Source organism: Mustela putorius, unplaced genomic scaffold, assembly GCF_011764305.1.
Source record: "Mustela putorius furo isolate JIRA1106 unplaced genomic scaffold, ASM1176430v1.1 tig00003834_pilon_pilon_pilon, whole genome shotgun sequence".
NCBI lineage: Eukaryota > Metazoa > Chordata > Mammalia > Carnivora > Mustelidae > Mustela > Mustela putorius.
In genome coordinates this window covers 128,059,956-128,077,093 of record NW_025421987.1, presented here as the reverse complement: position 1 = coordinate 128,077,093, position 17,138 = coordinate 128,059,956, and the positions used below count along the sequence as shown (strand labels likewise).

Here is a 17,138-nt window from a genome sequence, read left to right as displayed (position 1 = left end):
TCACAAGTAGGCAGAGAGGCAGGCAGAGAGAGAGAGGAGGAAGCAGGCTCCCCACTGAGCAGAGAGCCCGACGTGGGGCTCGATCCCAGGACCCTGGGATCATGACCTGAGCCAAAGGCAGAGGCTTTAACCCACTGAGCCACCCAGGTGCCCCAGGCATTTTAATTTTTAACAAGCCTGAACCAAAAGGTCACCAATAGCCACTGAATGGGTATCCCCAGATGGTTCAGAGTCAGGAAACCAGTAAAATCAAGTGGTATCACCAGCCAAGGACAAAAGTCAGGGGAGCTACGACCAAACTGCCTTTTGTGAGAGTGTCACTTATAGAACACTGGCCTGTCTTACTATTTCATCTTCCCACCACCATCAACAGGAGAAAGACCGGCTGGTGACCCCAGTCTAGGAAAGAAGGATCTGCATATATCAACCATGCCTTACGTCCCTCACTTGTTCGGGAATGAATCAATACATGCTGAAAGGCAAAATGCAGGAGGGCAATGTGAGGGGGAAAATGAGGTTGTACACAGCAGAGGTTCTTTTCTAAGTGAAACTCAATCAGGATCTAACTGAGGAACATAGGAAATCACCTACTACAGCACTATCCAACAGAAATAGAATGCAAACCACATTTTACATGCTCTAGAAGCTGCAATAAGCAAAAAGAAACAGACAAAATTAATTTAATGATACTTCACTAAGCCTAGTATATCCAAAATACTATTTTAACATACAGTCAGTATAAGAAAATTAGCTACTTAACTTCTGTTTTTTGTTTTTTGTTTTTGAAATCCAATATTTTACATTAGAGCCCATCCCTGTTCAATGCTTTGCGTGGCTATTGGCTACCACACTTTTAACTAGACTGTCATCTTAGAGAGAAGAAAGAAGGAATTCTGCTTCCTCAAAGTGAAGCCTAGGACCTAGAGGAGAACTAACTACCAACAAGAATGATGAGAATAAAAGTCAGGATTCCACTGGCTTAGAAGAGGCCATACGTAACACATTTCCAGTGTATGCCCTGTGATTGGCCAAAGATATGCTCAGCTCTACTTTAGCATTTTTTTCAGTGGACACAATATGTGGTTGTTATCTTAATAGAGTCCATCTTCTTTCAAACCAATTGGGCTAATTATGCAGAAACTAGTTATGCTTTACGCCAAGTTTGCCGATATACATTTATTTTATTTAGCTTCAACCCATTTATTCGGCCAACCAGATAACAGTATACTGATCAGATTAGTCACCTGTTCAGCAGTGATGTGGGCAACTTCACTACATTTAATCCCGCATCAATAGCTGACACCCTAGCCCTAGAGAGCTAATTTGCAAATACAAATTGACAACATAAGCTACCAAGGGCAGATGCATGTGTATCCATTTCCTGCCCCTCACAATAAAAACCAACTCAAAGTATATACCTTAACAACAGTGTGTGAGCAGTGTATAGAAAATCAGCTTGTACACAATAGCAGTTGGGTTATACGGCTCCCTTTTGCAATCTACAGAAATCCTGAATAGTTATTCTTACAGGTCGAAGAAACAGATTTCTCTTATATCCAGTAAGTGCTCTTTGTATAACTTTGAAAGGATCTTCTTAAGTCAAGCATTTTGAAATTGTAATCAAATCTGGTTTGCGACTTTAGAAATTCATGCCCATGTGCACAGGAGAATCATATTAATGGTATATTGAACACAAATGTGCAGATTCTTAATCTTACAAGGAAATTGTCATTTTAACATACCCTAACAGAACCCATTCATACCAGATGTGCAGCAACAAGAAAAGAGCAAAGTAAGTTTAAAAGTCTGATGAATGCACAGGACTGAAAACATTTCTTACATGTAAAGTGGCTGCCAGTCTGTACTGTGCTGGTGCCTCCATGATTCAATCCTTCAGGCTCCAAGGATCTATAAAGAGACTCTTTTCTAAAGATACCATTGACTTGAAAGATTTACTCAAGCTTGCTTCAGCTGCTATCCTTGAGATTGTTAAAACAATATAATTGTCAAACTAGTGTATTGCTAATCCCATTTTTATTGTTAACATTTGCCACTGAAATTGCTCTGTAATTGTTTGTTTTGGAACAGACACATAAAATATCATGACAGTGATATTTTGGCACATATTGGAAAATCTGCCATGAATAAAGATTTTTTCCAATAAAATATAGTTTGCCTATATTACTTGGTATCAAAATGATTTACTGAAGTCGGCCAAAGCACAAACCACTAAAATAAAATGAAGAGAGATTAGAGTTATAGCAAAATCCAAAGGCTGATTCATCCAAATTCATACTTAAGACATATTTAAAAGCAACTTCTACTCTTGGAAAAGTGGCAAAATGGAAAGAAGAATGTCTTCCATCCTGCTCCGCTGGCAACTCTGCACTTGAAACCAAGCCACAGGGTCCTTCTGATGGCTCCCATTCTTAGGAACCCGCATTTGTTACACAGATCCAGACTACCTTAGCATGCTAGACTCTGAAGACTGTTCAGAGAAATCCATCTAGCTTAATCCAACACACACTGCCTGAGCCTCCATTCCCCCTCAACACAGCTGCCTTGCAAGGCCAGGAAAAGGCAGTGCCCTCACCCAGGTGGGCCCTGCCAGGGAAGCAGCCCCCAACTGCTGTGACAGCTCCTTTTTTGTAAGCAATCAGCTACCTGGCTTTCTCTACTCACTTGGCCGGCCAAGAGCTGGGACACTTGCCGCTGGATCTGAAGATTAAAAACATTCTGCCTGCTCTCTGGCCTGAATGTGGTTTTAGAACTCCTGGACCCTTGGATCAAACCTCTGAGACCAACCCTGTGTTTTATGTCTCCTTCCCCACTCTCCCTGTGGCTGACTTCAAAAGCCTCACTGGTGGAGGTTTGCAGAGAACTCACTGAATCCAGCCCTCAACCAGTCCCAAGTTTTCCATATAATCCCCTGACCCTAAGCCTGATTCCCTCCAAGTCCCAACCTCTGGCTGAGCAGCCTACCCCCTCAGCGCACACAGCCCCTGCAGCTAGAAGTTCCAAAAGATTTTCTTTTTTCGAAGTAGAGGATATGATCTGATTTTGAAAAGCATCAACTATGTGCAAAGCCAAACCAAATGTGAAACCTCCACAGTATAAAGCCTGCAGGATCTGTGCCGAAACTATCTTCCAGCCTCACTCCCTGCATTTCTCCATGGTCTCTAGTCCAGGCACAGCTAAGTACTCACCATCCCCCATGCTGGAATGTCCCCTCTCCTCATGGCAACTCCCTCAAGGCCATGTTCAAAGGTTATTTCTGAGAGACTCCTCTCCTTGCAATGAGTGGTGGGGCCCCTCTCACCCCTGGGATCCACAGTATTGTCTCCCTCCCTCCATAAAGCTACTACACTCTGTCCAGTTATGTGCTTGCACATCGTTCTTCTGCATTATGAATCCAGAGGGCCCAGACAGTTAGCCATCCAGACAGGAGCGAGCACTATGCTCCGGAATAGGCAGTTAAAACTGAAGATTGGGCTTTTTTTTACAAAATCATAAAAACTGCTTTCAATTGGTACCTTTAGAAAAGAGTCTCTAAACTCTAAAACTACTTTTTTTCAAAATCATAACAACTACTTTCAATTGGTTTTTCAATCATAAAAACTACTTTCTTTAACCAGTTGTGGTTTGGTTTTGTTGTTGTTTTCTTTAATATAGTTGACATACAATGTTACATTAGTTTCAGGTGTATAACACAGGGATTTGACTAGTCTATACATTATCCTCTGATCGCCACCATAAAAGGCTATTGCAATACCATTGACTAGACTCCTTATGCTGTCTGTGCCCTTTTTTCCCATGACTTATTCATTCCATAAGTGGAAGTCTGTACCAACCACTCCCCTTCATTCATTTTGTCCAACCCCCTCACCCCTGGCAACCAGCAGTTTGTCTCCTATATTTATGGATCTGATTCTGCTTTTTGTTTATTCATTTGTTTTGTTTTTTAGACTCCACAAAGAAGTGAAATCATATGGTATTTGTCTTTCTCTGACTTATTTCACTTAGCACAATATCGCCCAGCTCCATCCATGTTGTTGCAAATGTCAAGATTCCATCCTTTCCATGGCTGAGTAATATTCCTGTGTATGTGTATGTGTATGCATGTGTGTGCGCGTGTGCATGCGTGTTCATTATCCGTTCATCTATCACTTGACACTTCTGTATCTTGGCTACTATGAATAATGCTTCAATAAACATAGGGATGCATATATCTTTTCAGAGTGTTTTCTTTTTCTTTGGGTAAACACCAATTAGTGAAACTACTGGATCATATGGTATTTCTATGGTTAATTTTTTTTTTTTTTTGAGGAATCTCTACTGATTTCCACAATGGCTGCACCCATTTACATTTCTATCAACAGTGCATGAAGGTTGCTTTTTCTCCACATCCTTGCCAACACTTGCTATTTCTTTTCATTCTTGCTGTTCGGACAGGTGTGAGGTGATAACTCATAGTGGTTCTGATTTGCATGTCCCTGATTATTAATGACAATAAGCATCTTTTCATGTGTCTATCTGTATTTCTTCTTCGAAGAAATGTCTGCTCAGGTCCTCTCCTCAATTTTTTTAAATGGATTGTTTGTTTTCTTTGACGTTGAATTGTATGAGTTCTTTATATATTCTGAGTATTAACCTTTATCAGATATATGATTTGCAAATATCTTCTCCCTTTCACTAGGTTGCCTTTCTGTTTTGTTGGTGGTTTCTTTTGCTATATGCAAAGCTTTTTATTTTGGTGTAGTCCATGTAGTTTTTCTTTTGGTTTACTTGCCTGAGAAGACGTATCTAGAAAAAATGTTGCTCTGGCTGATGTCAGAGAAATTACTGTGTTCTCTTCTAGGAGTTTTACGGTTTCAAGTCTCACAGGTCTTTCGTCCATTTTGAGTTTATTTTTGTATGAGTATAAGAAAGTGGTCCTGTTTCATTCTTTTGCAGGTAGCTGTCCAGTTTTCCCAACATCATTTGTTGAAGAGACTGTTTATTCCCCCATTGTATGTTCTTGCCTCTCTTGTCATATTGGCCATAAAAGCATGGATATATTTCTGGGACTTCTATTCTGTTCCATCGATCTATATGTCTATTTTTATGACAGTACCAGACTGTTTTGATTACTACAGCTTTGTACTATATCTTGACCAGTTTGATCCATACTTAAATCTCTCTGTCCCACCTGCTCTTCTTATGATTTGTGCATGGCTATTTTATATAAACAGGATATCAAATTCACAGTTCTCCTTCTTTCATCTTCACTTCCTTCCAGGCGCACAGAAAAGACACAGAAATTGCCTGTCCATGAGAAGAGAGACATTTGCTTTTTTACTGAAAAGCGTGCAGGAGAGGATGCACTGCTGGTAAAAGCACATTGTATGAGGACCTCTAGAAAAGGAGGAAGTTATAAAGCCTGTAACAGGCTTTAAGTACATCAAGAGAAGCTGGAAAACAGTTATGGGCTAAGAGGGGAGAACAAAGTCATCAGGGGCCACAGTGGACCACCAGCTTTTGCTTTTTTAAAAAGCAGTAGCCAATACACAGGACCCCGCACCATCTTTTTGTTATGCCTTTTCTGATCAAACTGTTGCCAAGAAGCTGCTACATGTATATAGACGCCACACAGGCCCTTGAGCTTAGAAACCAAACCTAACTACAGTATATACTGTGTTTCCCTGAAACTAGGAACCCCTCAGTTCTAAGATGTACCATTATTTTATTAAACCCTGAAAGAAAAATGCTACCAATTAAACTATGACATGATTTCTTATTACTTAGAAAGTTCATTTTATTTTTATTGAAAGAGCTCTTTTAGACATATTCAGACATATATTTTTATAATGCATCACTCTTGGGCACTTATAAAAAAGAAAAAGAAAAGTGAAATGAATTGGTTAAGGCAATGACAACCAGGTCATCTGGCTGAAAGCAACTGTAAAATGCCACTGATTTGGAAAGTACATCCCAGTTTCAGAAATGTTAAAATCTGAAGGGGAAAAAAAAGGTGCATCAGAGAATCACTAAAATGCTATATCATGTCTTGCTCAGTGACAAAAATTGAGAAAGGACAAGGTAATTGTTCACAAGATAACTGCTACAAAGACATTCCACTGATTAAAAAATGCATTCATACAGAGGGAAAAAGTTGAGATTATTAAACTCAAGAAAGACAAAAGTAGAAAAGGGATTTAATAATGATCTCTAAGGACATAAGAGTCCTGTTCCAAAAAAGCAGTGATTTCCAACTGTTTTTTTTTTTTTAATTTACCTTGTTTTAGCAGCAGGACCTCTTTTTGAAATATTATCTTACAAGCTAATATACCAGAGTAATACCATACTCTCATATGGTATCATCCTACAAGATAATAATGCCAGAGTATGGAGCTGTTCTGGTTAGAAGAAAAGCATCATCCTAGACATGGCTGAGAGGTTGCAGGGCTCAGGACCAGCTGAGACTCTCATCTGGAGAGTAGACACCACCTCTACCCACTCTCTATGACAGCTCCAACACATGACAAAGGTCTAAATCATGGCATTAATCAATGAAATATTCACTGTGGTTTGTAAGATATGAAGCCTTTTGGGTACCTGCATGGCTCAGTCTGTTAAGCATCTTCTGCCTTTGGCTCAGGTTATGATCCCAGAATCCTGGGATAGAGCCCTGGCATCAGCATCGGCTCCCTGCTCAGCAGGAAATTGGCTTCTCCCTCTGCCCCTACCCCCCACCACCACTCCAGTGCACACACTCTCTCTCTTGGAAAATAAATAAATAAAATCTTTAAAAATATATAAAGCCTTTCTAGGTGGTCATTATAGAAATACTAATCAAGCACAGAGGGATTTGGGTGACCATCAAGAAGCAATTTCCTACATACAAGATTTGAGACCCTGAAGTGATTGCCAAAGGATGGGATGAGAACTTCTCATCAGTCACAAAAGGAGTTTCTACCACCACAAGGGAATGAGTCACATCCCCCCTCCATCCCAACTAAGGCCTGTTCTAGCTCTAGAGGACTCTCCCTGTCTTCAGCACTGGTCTCCTCAAATGCAAGCCTGATATGGCTGTTTGGACAGCTTTGGCTCTTGCCCCACGCCCAGCCAAACCCACAGCAGGCAGTTTATTGCACCCACTGTCTGCCAAAACAAATCCAATCTTGCAACAAATTAGCAAATCACATATACCCTTACTGAAGATGTGGAGACACATAGGCCACTTGGCAAAGCTTAAAATCCCATTAGACAGCTCTCCATCTCCATGTATCTTCTTGTCATTTTCTCTATTCCTTTTCTCAATACTGCTTATAAAATACCCTTATTATTCAAAGAAATTCAATCCAGTCTCCAACCTTGCACATTCCCCAGCATGGCAGCTCTGTGTCATCTGATCACCAGAGCATCCTTTGGGAATACCATCCACTGCCACCTCTTGTCCCCCATCTAAACCACACAGTTCAGCAAACCCAACCCAAGGTTCACCTTGCCACTAACAAAAATAATGTTTTCACCATTTAGCCATATCAACACACAAACAACTTACAGATTAATATATCAGGATGATTAAAGAAAGCTAATTTCCCTGGATACAGTTATAAGACTAGGGTTATTGTTCCACTGACAACTAAGGTAGGTTAGGCTGAGCTGGCTGGGGAGGTGTCCCCTCCTTTGCCCCTTATGATGTCAGTTAGCTCTGTAGGGCAAAGCTTTTAGTGAAGGGGGACAGTCAATCCAGGAATAAGAGAACATTTCTTCAGATAAGGGCACTCTGTTGCTCTAAGCTCCAACTCAAATTCCAGCCTATTTCTCAAACCTGGGATTTATCAGAAGTGAGGAGAGTCAACTCCGCAATCTCCTTTTACTCTTTACACATAGGAACCATAGAAGAAAGGTTTCCTTTAACAGATGGCTTTTCAATGGAGCAGCATTCTACGACAGGAAAAAAATGATGTATGGAAGTAAAGCTATTCCACATTCAGAAGAACATGATTTTCTGGCCATAGGCACAAAACTGCTGATCTGACCCAATGATTACCAAGTCAGAGGGCTTCCCAAGCATCAGAAAATTCACAGGGAAGCCTAATGTTCATCCCTCTTCCCTTCCTCCACAAACCGATCTCATGAAGGATTTTTAAAAAGAAGGCAGGTCAGTCAGCAATGTCCTATACAATTTCAGAGCTGGACAAGAGTTCGGATAGGGAAACTGAGGCCTTATAAGGTTAAGTGAGATGATGAAGGGCACAGAATCCTCCTGGACAGAGTCAGGGTTAGACCCTAATCCCACAACATGGTCAAAACCTTAAATTTTTTTAAATGTCACTTGATTTTCAGAGACACATTTCCCTTCTTACCAGAATTACTTCAAAAATGAGTGAGATCAGTTTGCTCTCTTCCACAAGTCTGTCAAAAAAAAAAAAAAAAAAAAGGTAAACACACATTAGATAGCTCATATTTAAACTGCCCTGATCAGGAGTACTGCAGCCCCATGTTTTACTGCTTAAATTTTTTGAGTGAGAACCAGATGATTAAATACTCATTTTTAACACATTTAACTATATCCATTAAGTACAAGAAATATGGGGCTCTTGGCAAGCGACTATTAGCTTAGCCTTATTGATCTGTAGCAAGTATAACCTCAAACACATTGACATTAATAAATGTAAAAATTAATTAAAACTCACAGTCATTATAATTATAAAGACTTTGAGAATAGGCAATGACAGCTGAAATCATGTGACCAACCCTCACCGCACAGTTAAATTATAAGTGTGCCACTCACAATCTTTCATATATGCCTCATTAGCTATCTTCTCAGCATTAATGAATGAATGTATAATAATTTTTAATCTTTTGCTTAAAAAAAAAAAAGAGTAGGCTCCAATCACCCAATAGACTTTGGGAATTTTCTCTCATAGAAACTAGTTATGTTATTATTATCTATTATATTATCTATTATGCCAAGTTTTTTTCACACCATTGAAGAGAAAAAGGCCTCAACCATCCTTACTAAAAACAATACTTCATTTTCTAAATATTCCTTCAGTCCAGGGCAGTCAACTTGTTTCTGTAAAGGGTCAGATGGCCAAGATCTTAGGCTTTGGTGGGCCACGCGCTCTCTACAGTGACTGCTTAACTCTGTCACTATAATGTAAAAGTAGGCATAAATTATACATAAATGAATAGGCATGGCTATGTTCCAATAAAATTTTATTTACAAAAACAGGTATGTGCCGTATTTGGCCCATAAGCTATAATTTGCTGATTCCTGGTTCTATTTTAAAAATAAACCAGATTCCTTCATTTTATTAGTGTTGAGTTCATATGATAAATGACAGCACTTAAGATAAGCATGCTGCCTTCATTGTGGGTATTACAGTTTGTCTATTTCACAGAAGATGGCAGGAGCATAGGAAAGGAATTTATCATCTAGCCCCCCTAGAGCTTGTCTGCCTATGATAATACACTGATAAAAGAAAAGCCTATGAGACTTACCAAAAAGAGATCACAGTGTTTAGGGAAAGTGAGGCACAGGGAGGAGTCCCAAAGACTGGAGTGAGTACTTAGTGAGTACTTAGTGCCTCAGTATCTAGCAGAAATAAATGTAATTATTTCTGTAGTTTTAATATCTTAGGGGATAAGGTTTTGACTATAAATATTAAATTTATTTATAAATATTAAATTTATAAATATTACAAATATTAAATTTATTTATTCACTTTCTGAGGCAACTGAAGGCTTGGATGTGAGGCCGAATCTCCTTACACCATGTGTGGGCAGGATGGGAAATGCATAGACTCAAGACTGAGCACGACCTCGGGCCAGCACATTTCCAGGCTTCTTCCTTGGCTCCCAAGATGTTGACCACACTTTCCCTGAATTTATCTTTTTAAATTTTTATGACATATATTTTTAATTAGGCCTGGGCTGAAATAGCCAAGCACATACATCTGAGAGTTGCCCAAGCTCCCAAGCCAAGAAAGTCCTGGGAGCATGGGCTCCACTTTTCTCCAATGGTATCCAGAGGTGAGACCTCCTTCTTCTATACTCTCACCCCAACATTCAGATCCAGAAGCATCCACTCACAACACTAGTGCCCTCATTACAGTACTTTTAAATATACTCTACTGCTAGGACATGACTATAGAAACTACTATAATTTGTTCTGATGAATTAACTAGTCTTTCTCCAGGCTTCTGCATGAAGAGCAGGCTGGCCTGGACTACCTCTTCATGCCCCTTCAACTCCCAGTTCTAGCATGCCAGGTCTCACATGTTTCTGAATACCACCAAGCAAAACAGTTATTCCCTGATTGGACGGACATGATTCAGAACCATGTCTGGCAAATAAAAAGGGAGCTCGAGCTAAATAAAAGCACTTTAAGTTTAAACACACACATACACACACACACACACACACACCATTTCTATGAACTTTTCTGCGACTCATGAACTAAATGTAAATTAAAAAACAAAACAAAACAAAACAAAAACAACTCTCTAAAGCAAGTACAGAACAAAAGTTGCTGCAAATATTTACGACAATCTCAGGCAGTGTTTTTCCAGACTGTGGCAAGTGGCCAATAAGTGTGCAATGACATGAGTTCACTGATTAGCATTTTTTTTCCTTTAAGATTTTATTTATTCATGTGAGAGAAAGAGCAGAGACACACACACACAGAGAGAGAGGGAGAGAGAGAGAGAGAGAGCACATGGACAGTGGGGAGGGACAGTGGGAGAGGGAGAAGCAGGATCCCCACTGAACAGAGAGCCTACATGGGACACAATCCTATGAACCGAGCCGAAGGCAGACACTCAACCAAGTGAACCACCCAGGCACCCTGACTAGCATTTTCTTAATTAAAAATAATAAAATAAGAATATCCAAAGCTGTCACTCATAGTATGGTTCCGTAACATTTTTGTTTCAGTTTTAGCCCTATAGATGCATACTTGGTAGTGACATAAAATGCATTTTTTTTTTATGTGGGTTATAGTTAGACATCTGAAATCCAGAGATTTTAGATTGCTTTAAAGACAATATTTGCCTCCCATGTACTCTTCAACTTTGATTTTTAAAACTGTCTCCTTATTTTAACCACCTCCTCTCATACCACTATAGTGGTACCAATTAGTGGCTCTGGTCTCCAGTGATCAAACCCTTGATGTGCTCTGTGTAATGGAGCAATCTTCTTGGAGCTCTCTTCCTTTGATTTGCACTCTGGAGAGCAGCCCTGGCGCTTAGGCCTCTGTAGAGCAAGAAGGACGAGGCTTACCTCCAAAGAAAGCTGATGTGGCAGTCTCAGGCACTTGTTCAGGCCGTAAGTCTTAAATCATCAGAGTAGACTTTTGCAAAAGGCTATCTTATTTTGGGGCTCCGTTTGGCGGTTGGCCACCATGATTTTAAATCACCAGTATCATTTTACTACATGAGCCTGTTATATCCTACATTCTAAAATAATAAAAATTATAGACAGCCTGAGGACAGGAAGTAAGAAGATTTATCTGTTTTTTTTAATCAAAAAAAAAACAAAAAGAGATCTTTCTGAAATTATCCCTAATCTTCAAAAAACTGCAAAGATATTAACTACAACACAGTATACTTTTCTTTATGTTAACCAACCAAGCACACTGTTTTTAAGTAATTCCAGATGAAAACTGAAATATTCTGCCCTCTCTGAATCCCAAATGTAGTTCATGGGACCACTTGATATAGTGGTTCTTTTTTTTTTTTTTGGAGGGGGAGATCTTCTTTGTTTTGTTTCTTCCCCTTAACAGTACAATTTAATAATAGATTGTACAGGGTTAAAGAGTTTTCCTTACAAAATTTTGATTCAGAAGATTCGCTGGGATTTCCTTTATCTGTGATCTATATTATTAACAAAGAGGCTGTTGTTTGAATTAGAACATTTTGAATAAACTTACATCTTTAGGATACATTATTTGGCATTTTAACTCCCTCCTGTGCCTAAAGTAATTGTCACTCTTAGTGTTGGGAAAGTTTCTTTGGTAAATTTTTTTTTGTTTTTTCTTTTTGTTTTGTTCTGTTTTTTGTTGTTGTTTTTTTGAGAAAGAGAATGCCCACCAGTGATGGGTGGAGGGAAAACAGGGAGGGGGAAAAGCAGACTCCCTGCTGAGCAGGAGCTGGATCCCAGGACCCTGGCATCATGACCTGAGCCAAAGGCAGACACTTAACCAACTGAGCGACCCAGGCACCCCAGTTTTGGGAAACTTTTTAGAAGTTTTATTTACTGATGCATGACAATTCAGACTAAATATAAAGTCTAGCAGCAGTTAGATATAAATGACTAAACACAATTTAGGTAGGAAAAGTAGGAAGAGAAAGAGTTCTCTGATTCTGTTCAGAGAGCTACCAAAATGAGAAGAAATTAATTTCGAACCATTGTTGGCATTTTTTTAACTTTCTTTTGAAACATAAAGACTATCTTGGGATGAACCAAGAACAAGAACTTAAAAAAAAAAGTAACTAAATAAAGTCCCTTGACCTACCCTACCATACTGCTATTTATTCAAAGAAAAGAAGACCCAGGAGGAGGAGGAGATCCATGGAGGGGAAGGAAAGGATCTCTGCCCGCTCTGGGCTCAGGTTTGCAAGACAAAGAAAGCAGCCCCAACTATGATTAAATGGGTCTAAGGCGGAACCAGGTTTGGTCACAGAACAGTCATGTCTGCTTGCTAGCTTGCTTGAAGTTTTTATCTGCCCACCAGAGGTAGGGACGCAAGCACGAGAAGCCAAGAGGTCCCCACCAAGGGCTTTTCCATCCATTATCTCTGCATGTCAACAATTCACAGTGTCATACTGATCTTATTTATTGTTGCAGACTTTTTTTCCTGAAAACTATCTCAGTACTCAAATTATGACTAACCCTATTGAGCATTTGCCATGGGCTACTCTTATGAGCTCAAAATCTGTGCGTTCAAATTTGGGAGTCAAATGGCTTTACAGACACGCTGAACAGCAACCAGAGTTAATTAACTTCTAGCACAGATAAGGGAACCGAACTGGAAAAAGGCCAGCGAGCCCAGGCTGGGGAGAAGAGGTGTTTCACCAGCACTGAAGGAATTGGCCATTTAAAGTAAAGCGCGCCTACATGGAAAGGGTGAGCAGGAGGAACGGTGCAGCCGGAGTAGTAAAAGGACAATGTGAAAGATGGAGCAGAATGATGCAACCTTAAACTCCATGCCAAGTCTGGGTTTTACCTACAGGTTACAGGGAGTTGATGAAGGATTTTAAGCAGAAGAATGACGTATAGGATTTGCTGTTCAAACTCTAATCTGATAGCAATGCGAGCAATGACCGGGGGAAGGAGTACAGTCCAGAACATTCCTACTCAAAGAATGGACTACAGACCAGAGCCAGCCTGCAAACTGTCACAGGTCTGTGACAAGACAACTATCCAAATCTGAAAAAGTAAGTTTTTGCCTGTTGGGTCTAACGATAAGAAATCTGAACTTTGCAGCAGTTTAAAACATGACCCCACTGAACTATGATGAAAAACGGGATATTTGCACAGCTTCAAAATAGTTCCCCACAAAGATACCTACATGGCAGAAATGTGGCAGACACCACCTTAACCAATAGAGCACGTTCCACATCACCAGAAATAAGATGACATCAAATATACATCCTGATATCAAGCACTGAGGAGGACACACCATTGCTTCTGAGGTACTTTTTCCAAAACTACAAACCTCGATCTAATCATGAAAAAAATGCTACTCAGATTGAGTGGCATCTTACAAAGTAACTTCCCAATGCAATTCTAAAGTGTTAAAGCCAGGGCCTCTGGGAGGCTCAGTCGGTTAAGCATTTGCCTTCAGTTCAGGTCCCAGGATCAAGCCCCACGTCTGGCTCCCTGCTCAGCAGGGAGTCGGCTTCTCTCTCTCCCTCTGCTCCTCCCCCTGCTCCTTCTCTCACTCTCTCAAATAAATAAGTAAATAAAATCTTTTTAAAAAATTTAAAAGCCATAAAAGACAAGAGTGAGGAGCTGTGCCCAACTTAGGGGGACTCCTACTAGAGAGAAGACTAAATGTAATGTGGGACCCTAGATCAGACTCAGGACTAGAAAATGCGGCAAAAACTGGCAAAACTTGAAAAGATCTGCAGGTTAGTTAATATGATTATATCAGTGTTAATTTCCTGGGTTTTAATAACAGTGCTATTGTTCTGTAAGATGTTGACATTCGTGGAAGCTGGGTGAAAGGCATACACAAATTCTTTGTACTAATTCTGTAATTGTTCTGTAAGCCCAAAATTATCTCAATATTAAAAGTCTTTTGATGTATGCTTTGTTTGTTTGGGTTGTCTTGTGTTGTGGTTCCCAAATCTTTAACTCTCCTCTCCGAGAAGTGGGATCTATGTTCGCTCCCCATGAGTCTAGGCAGGTTTGTAATGGCTTTGACCAACAGTGTAGTCACTGCATGACCTCTGCTTACATTCTGAGTGCATTTTCTAGATTTCAGTTTTATAACATCTTACAAATTATGTATTCTTGTTATCTGTTGCTGCATAACAAACTACCCCAAACTTAAGTGTCATAAAGCAATAACTATATTATGATGCTAACAACTTCTTTGGATCATGGATTTGGACAGAGCACACGGAGGATGACCTGTCCTTGCTCTCTGATGTCTGTTCCCCAACATCAGCTGGGAAGACACAAAAGCTGGGGGTGACTAGAACAGCTGAGGGGTTGGAAGCATTGGCAGGCTTCTTCACTCACATGTCACAGGGGGTGACTCAAGGAAGCCTCAGTTAATTCTGCCCACTGGATCACCTGCTGCTACCCTCTCCAAGTGGCCTAGCCTCTCACAGCATGGCAGACGGGTGCCAAGAGGGAGCATTCCTAGACAACCAGGTGAAACTGCCCAGGCTTACATAGTATCATTTTCATGGCATTCTAGATGGTTACAAGCCAGTCTTTAAGGTCAGCTTAGCCTCAAGTGGAGGAGAAATGGTCATCTCCTGATGGTGAGAGTTGAGGAAGAGCACATGAGATGGGAGAGACTTCTGTAGCTATCTCCGTAAGACTCAGTCTGCCCCGGCATTAGTCCACAACACACAAATTTTAAAAACGGTTTCTTCACCACAGATAGTGTGAGTAACATTAGTTTAGAGCCAGAGAGAACAGTTAACAGTTAATAGAACAGTTAATAGTTAATAGGCTACAACAGCAACCCAAAGGAGTCGTAACTGGGGCCTCGTATTTGATTTCTTTTGCTGAATAACAAATCAGCACAAACTCAGTGGCTTAAAGCAATACCCATTCATTGATTCAAAGTCCTGTAGGTCAGAAGCCTAGCTCAGCACGACTAGGGGATCCGCTCAGAGCACCATAGATCTGGAACTAAGGTGTCAATGGTGCTAACTTCCCCTTGGGATACTGGGGACGAGAGGCTGTGTTTTCTTTTTCCTTTTTTTAAGATTTATTTATCTGAGAGTGAGTGAGCACAAGAAGGGGAAGGGCAAAGGGAGAAGCAGACTCCCCGCTGAGCATGGAGCCAGATGTGGGACTCAATCCCAGGACCCTAGGATCATGACCTGAGCCGAAGGCATATGTTTAACTGACTGAGCCACCCAGGCACCCCAGAGGATGTGTTTTCAACCACTCCTTCTTGTTTACAGAGTTCAGTTCCTTGCAGTTGCAGGACTGATGCCCCTCTTTCCTTGTTGGCTACCAGGCATGAGTCCCTCTAAGATCCTACACACCGCTCACATCCATGGTCCATGGACTCCTCTACCTGGAAGACCAGCAAAAGAGAACTCTCCTCCATGTCAAATCCTCGAGATTCAAATCTCTTTGACTTCCAAGACTCTGACCTCTGGGCCAGATTGAAATGACTCCTATGAGTAAGGCCCACCCTGATGATCTCCATATTTTAAGGTCAACTAGTTCGGGACCTTAATTACATCTGCAATGCCCCTTCACAACAACACTAAATTACTGTTTCACTGAGTACCTGGGAGAAAGAGTGTATACACCTGCTGGGAACCTTGAAGCTCACCTGGAAATTCCATCTACTCCAGTGTCACCTCATCCTTGTTTCCTTTTTTAAGGAATAATTCAAATTTAGTTCTTCAAATAAGCTGCCTCTGGTCAACTTATGTAGAAGCCCTAAATAGATGCTAGACTTTTTAAAACTTCAACAATGCTGGTTAGGAGTTTGAAACTGAGCACTAGACTACAAACAAAGCTTTTTCATTTCTTATGACTTATATAATTTGCCAGCGTAGTGGACTAATACCAGTCATTTTAAATTAAAAAAAAAAAAAAAAAACTCTAACATCAAGTTGAATTTCAAATTACTGGCCCAGTGAATCAGCTTCAAAAAGAAATAGTTTCATAATGTATAGCTATGGCATGATATTATGTCTAGCCTGAAAGCAAGACTCTTTGTAATGTTTCTCCTTGAAATGTTTGCCCTTGCCTGCAATGCTTGCTAATCCTCTTGCACAGAATTGCAGAAGTCTTACCAATAGAGGTACACATCTAAGGAGATACTTTTCACAGGAAAAGGGCAGGGTTGAAATTTTAACAGCTCTAGCACAGAACATTTTTAGATTGGGCCATTTTACAAGGATCAAGTCCTTCGTATGGGAAGTGTTATACCTCTTCCTTAAAGAAGTTTATACCCCAGTGAGCAAAAAACATATACAATATAAAAATAACTTCCTTCAACTTATAAAGCGAACTGCTTCATTTCCTGAGAAAGTCTCAAAATTAAGTTTTAGAATACAATGCTATACCAGAATGCACCTCCCATGTACAGAATCCCCCATTGCCCCAAGGAGCATGAAAAGGATACAAATTTCAGTAAGAAACTATGGCTAAGCAAAAAGCAAGTGTTTTCTAGGGGCGCCTGGGTGGCTCAGTGGGTTGGGCCACTGCCTTCGGCTAGGGTCATGATCTCGGAGTCCTGGGATCGAGTCCCGCATCGGGCTCTCTGCTCAGCAGGGAGCCTGCTTCCCTCTCTCTCTCTCTGCCTGCCTCTCTGTCTACTTGTGATTTCTCTCTGTCAAATAAATAAATAAAATCTTTAAAAAAAAAAAAGCAAGAGTTTTCTAAGAGAAAGAATATTTATATAGGAATTTTTAAACTGTATGTACATATGTTCCATATGT

At 40.3% G+C, this 17,138-nt stretch overlaps 1 protein-coding gene across 7 annotated transcripts in view; it reads right to left on the bottom strand.

Annotated features, from left to right (window-relative positions):
• Positions 1-17,138, bottom strand: part of ULK4 (unc-51 like kinase 4) — a 653,086-nt gene that overhangs the window by 348,570 nt on the left and 287,378 nt on the right. For all 7 annotated transcript variants that reach the window (XM_004754228.3, XM_013057115.2, XM_013057114.2 and 4 more), the window contains one exon: positions 8,352-8,400. In XM_004754228.3, the coding sequence (XP_004754285.1) occupies positions 8,352-8,400 (49 nt within the window). The remainder of the gene's footprint in view (positions 1-8,351; positions 8,401-17,138) is intronic.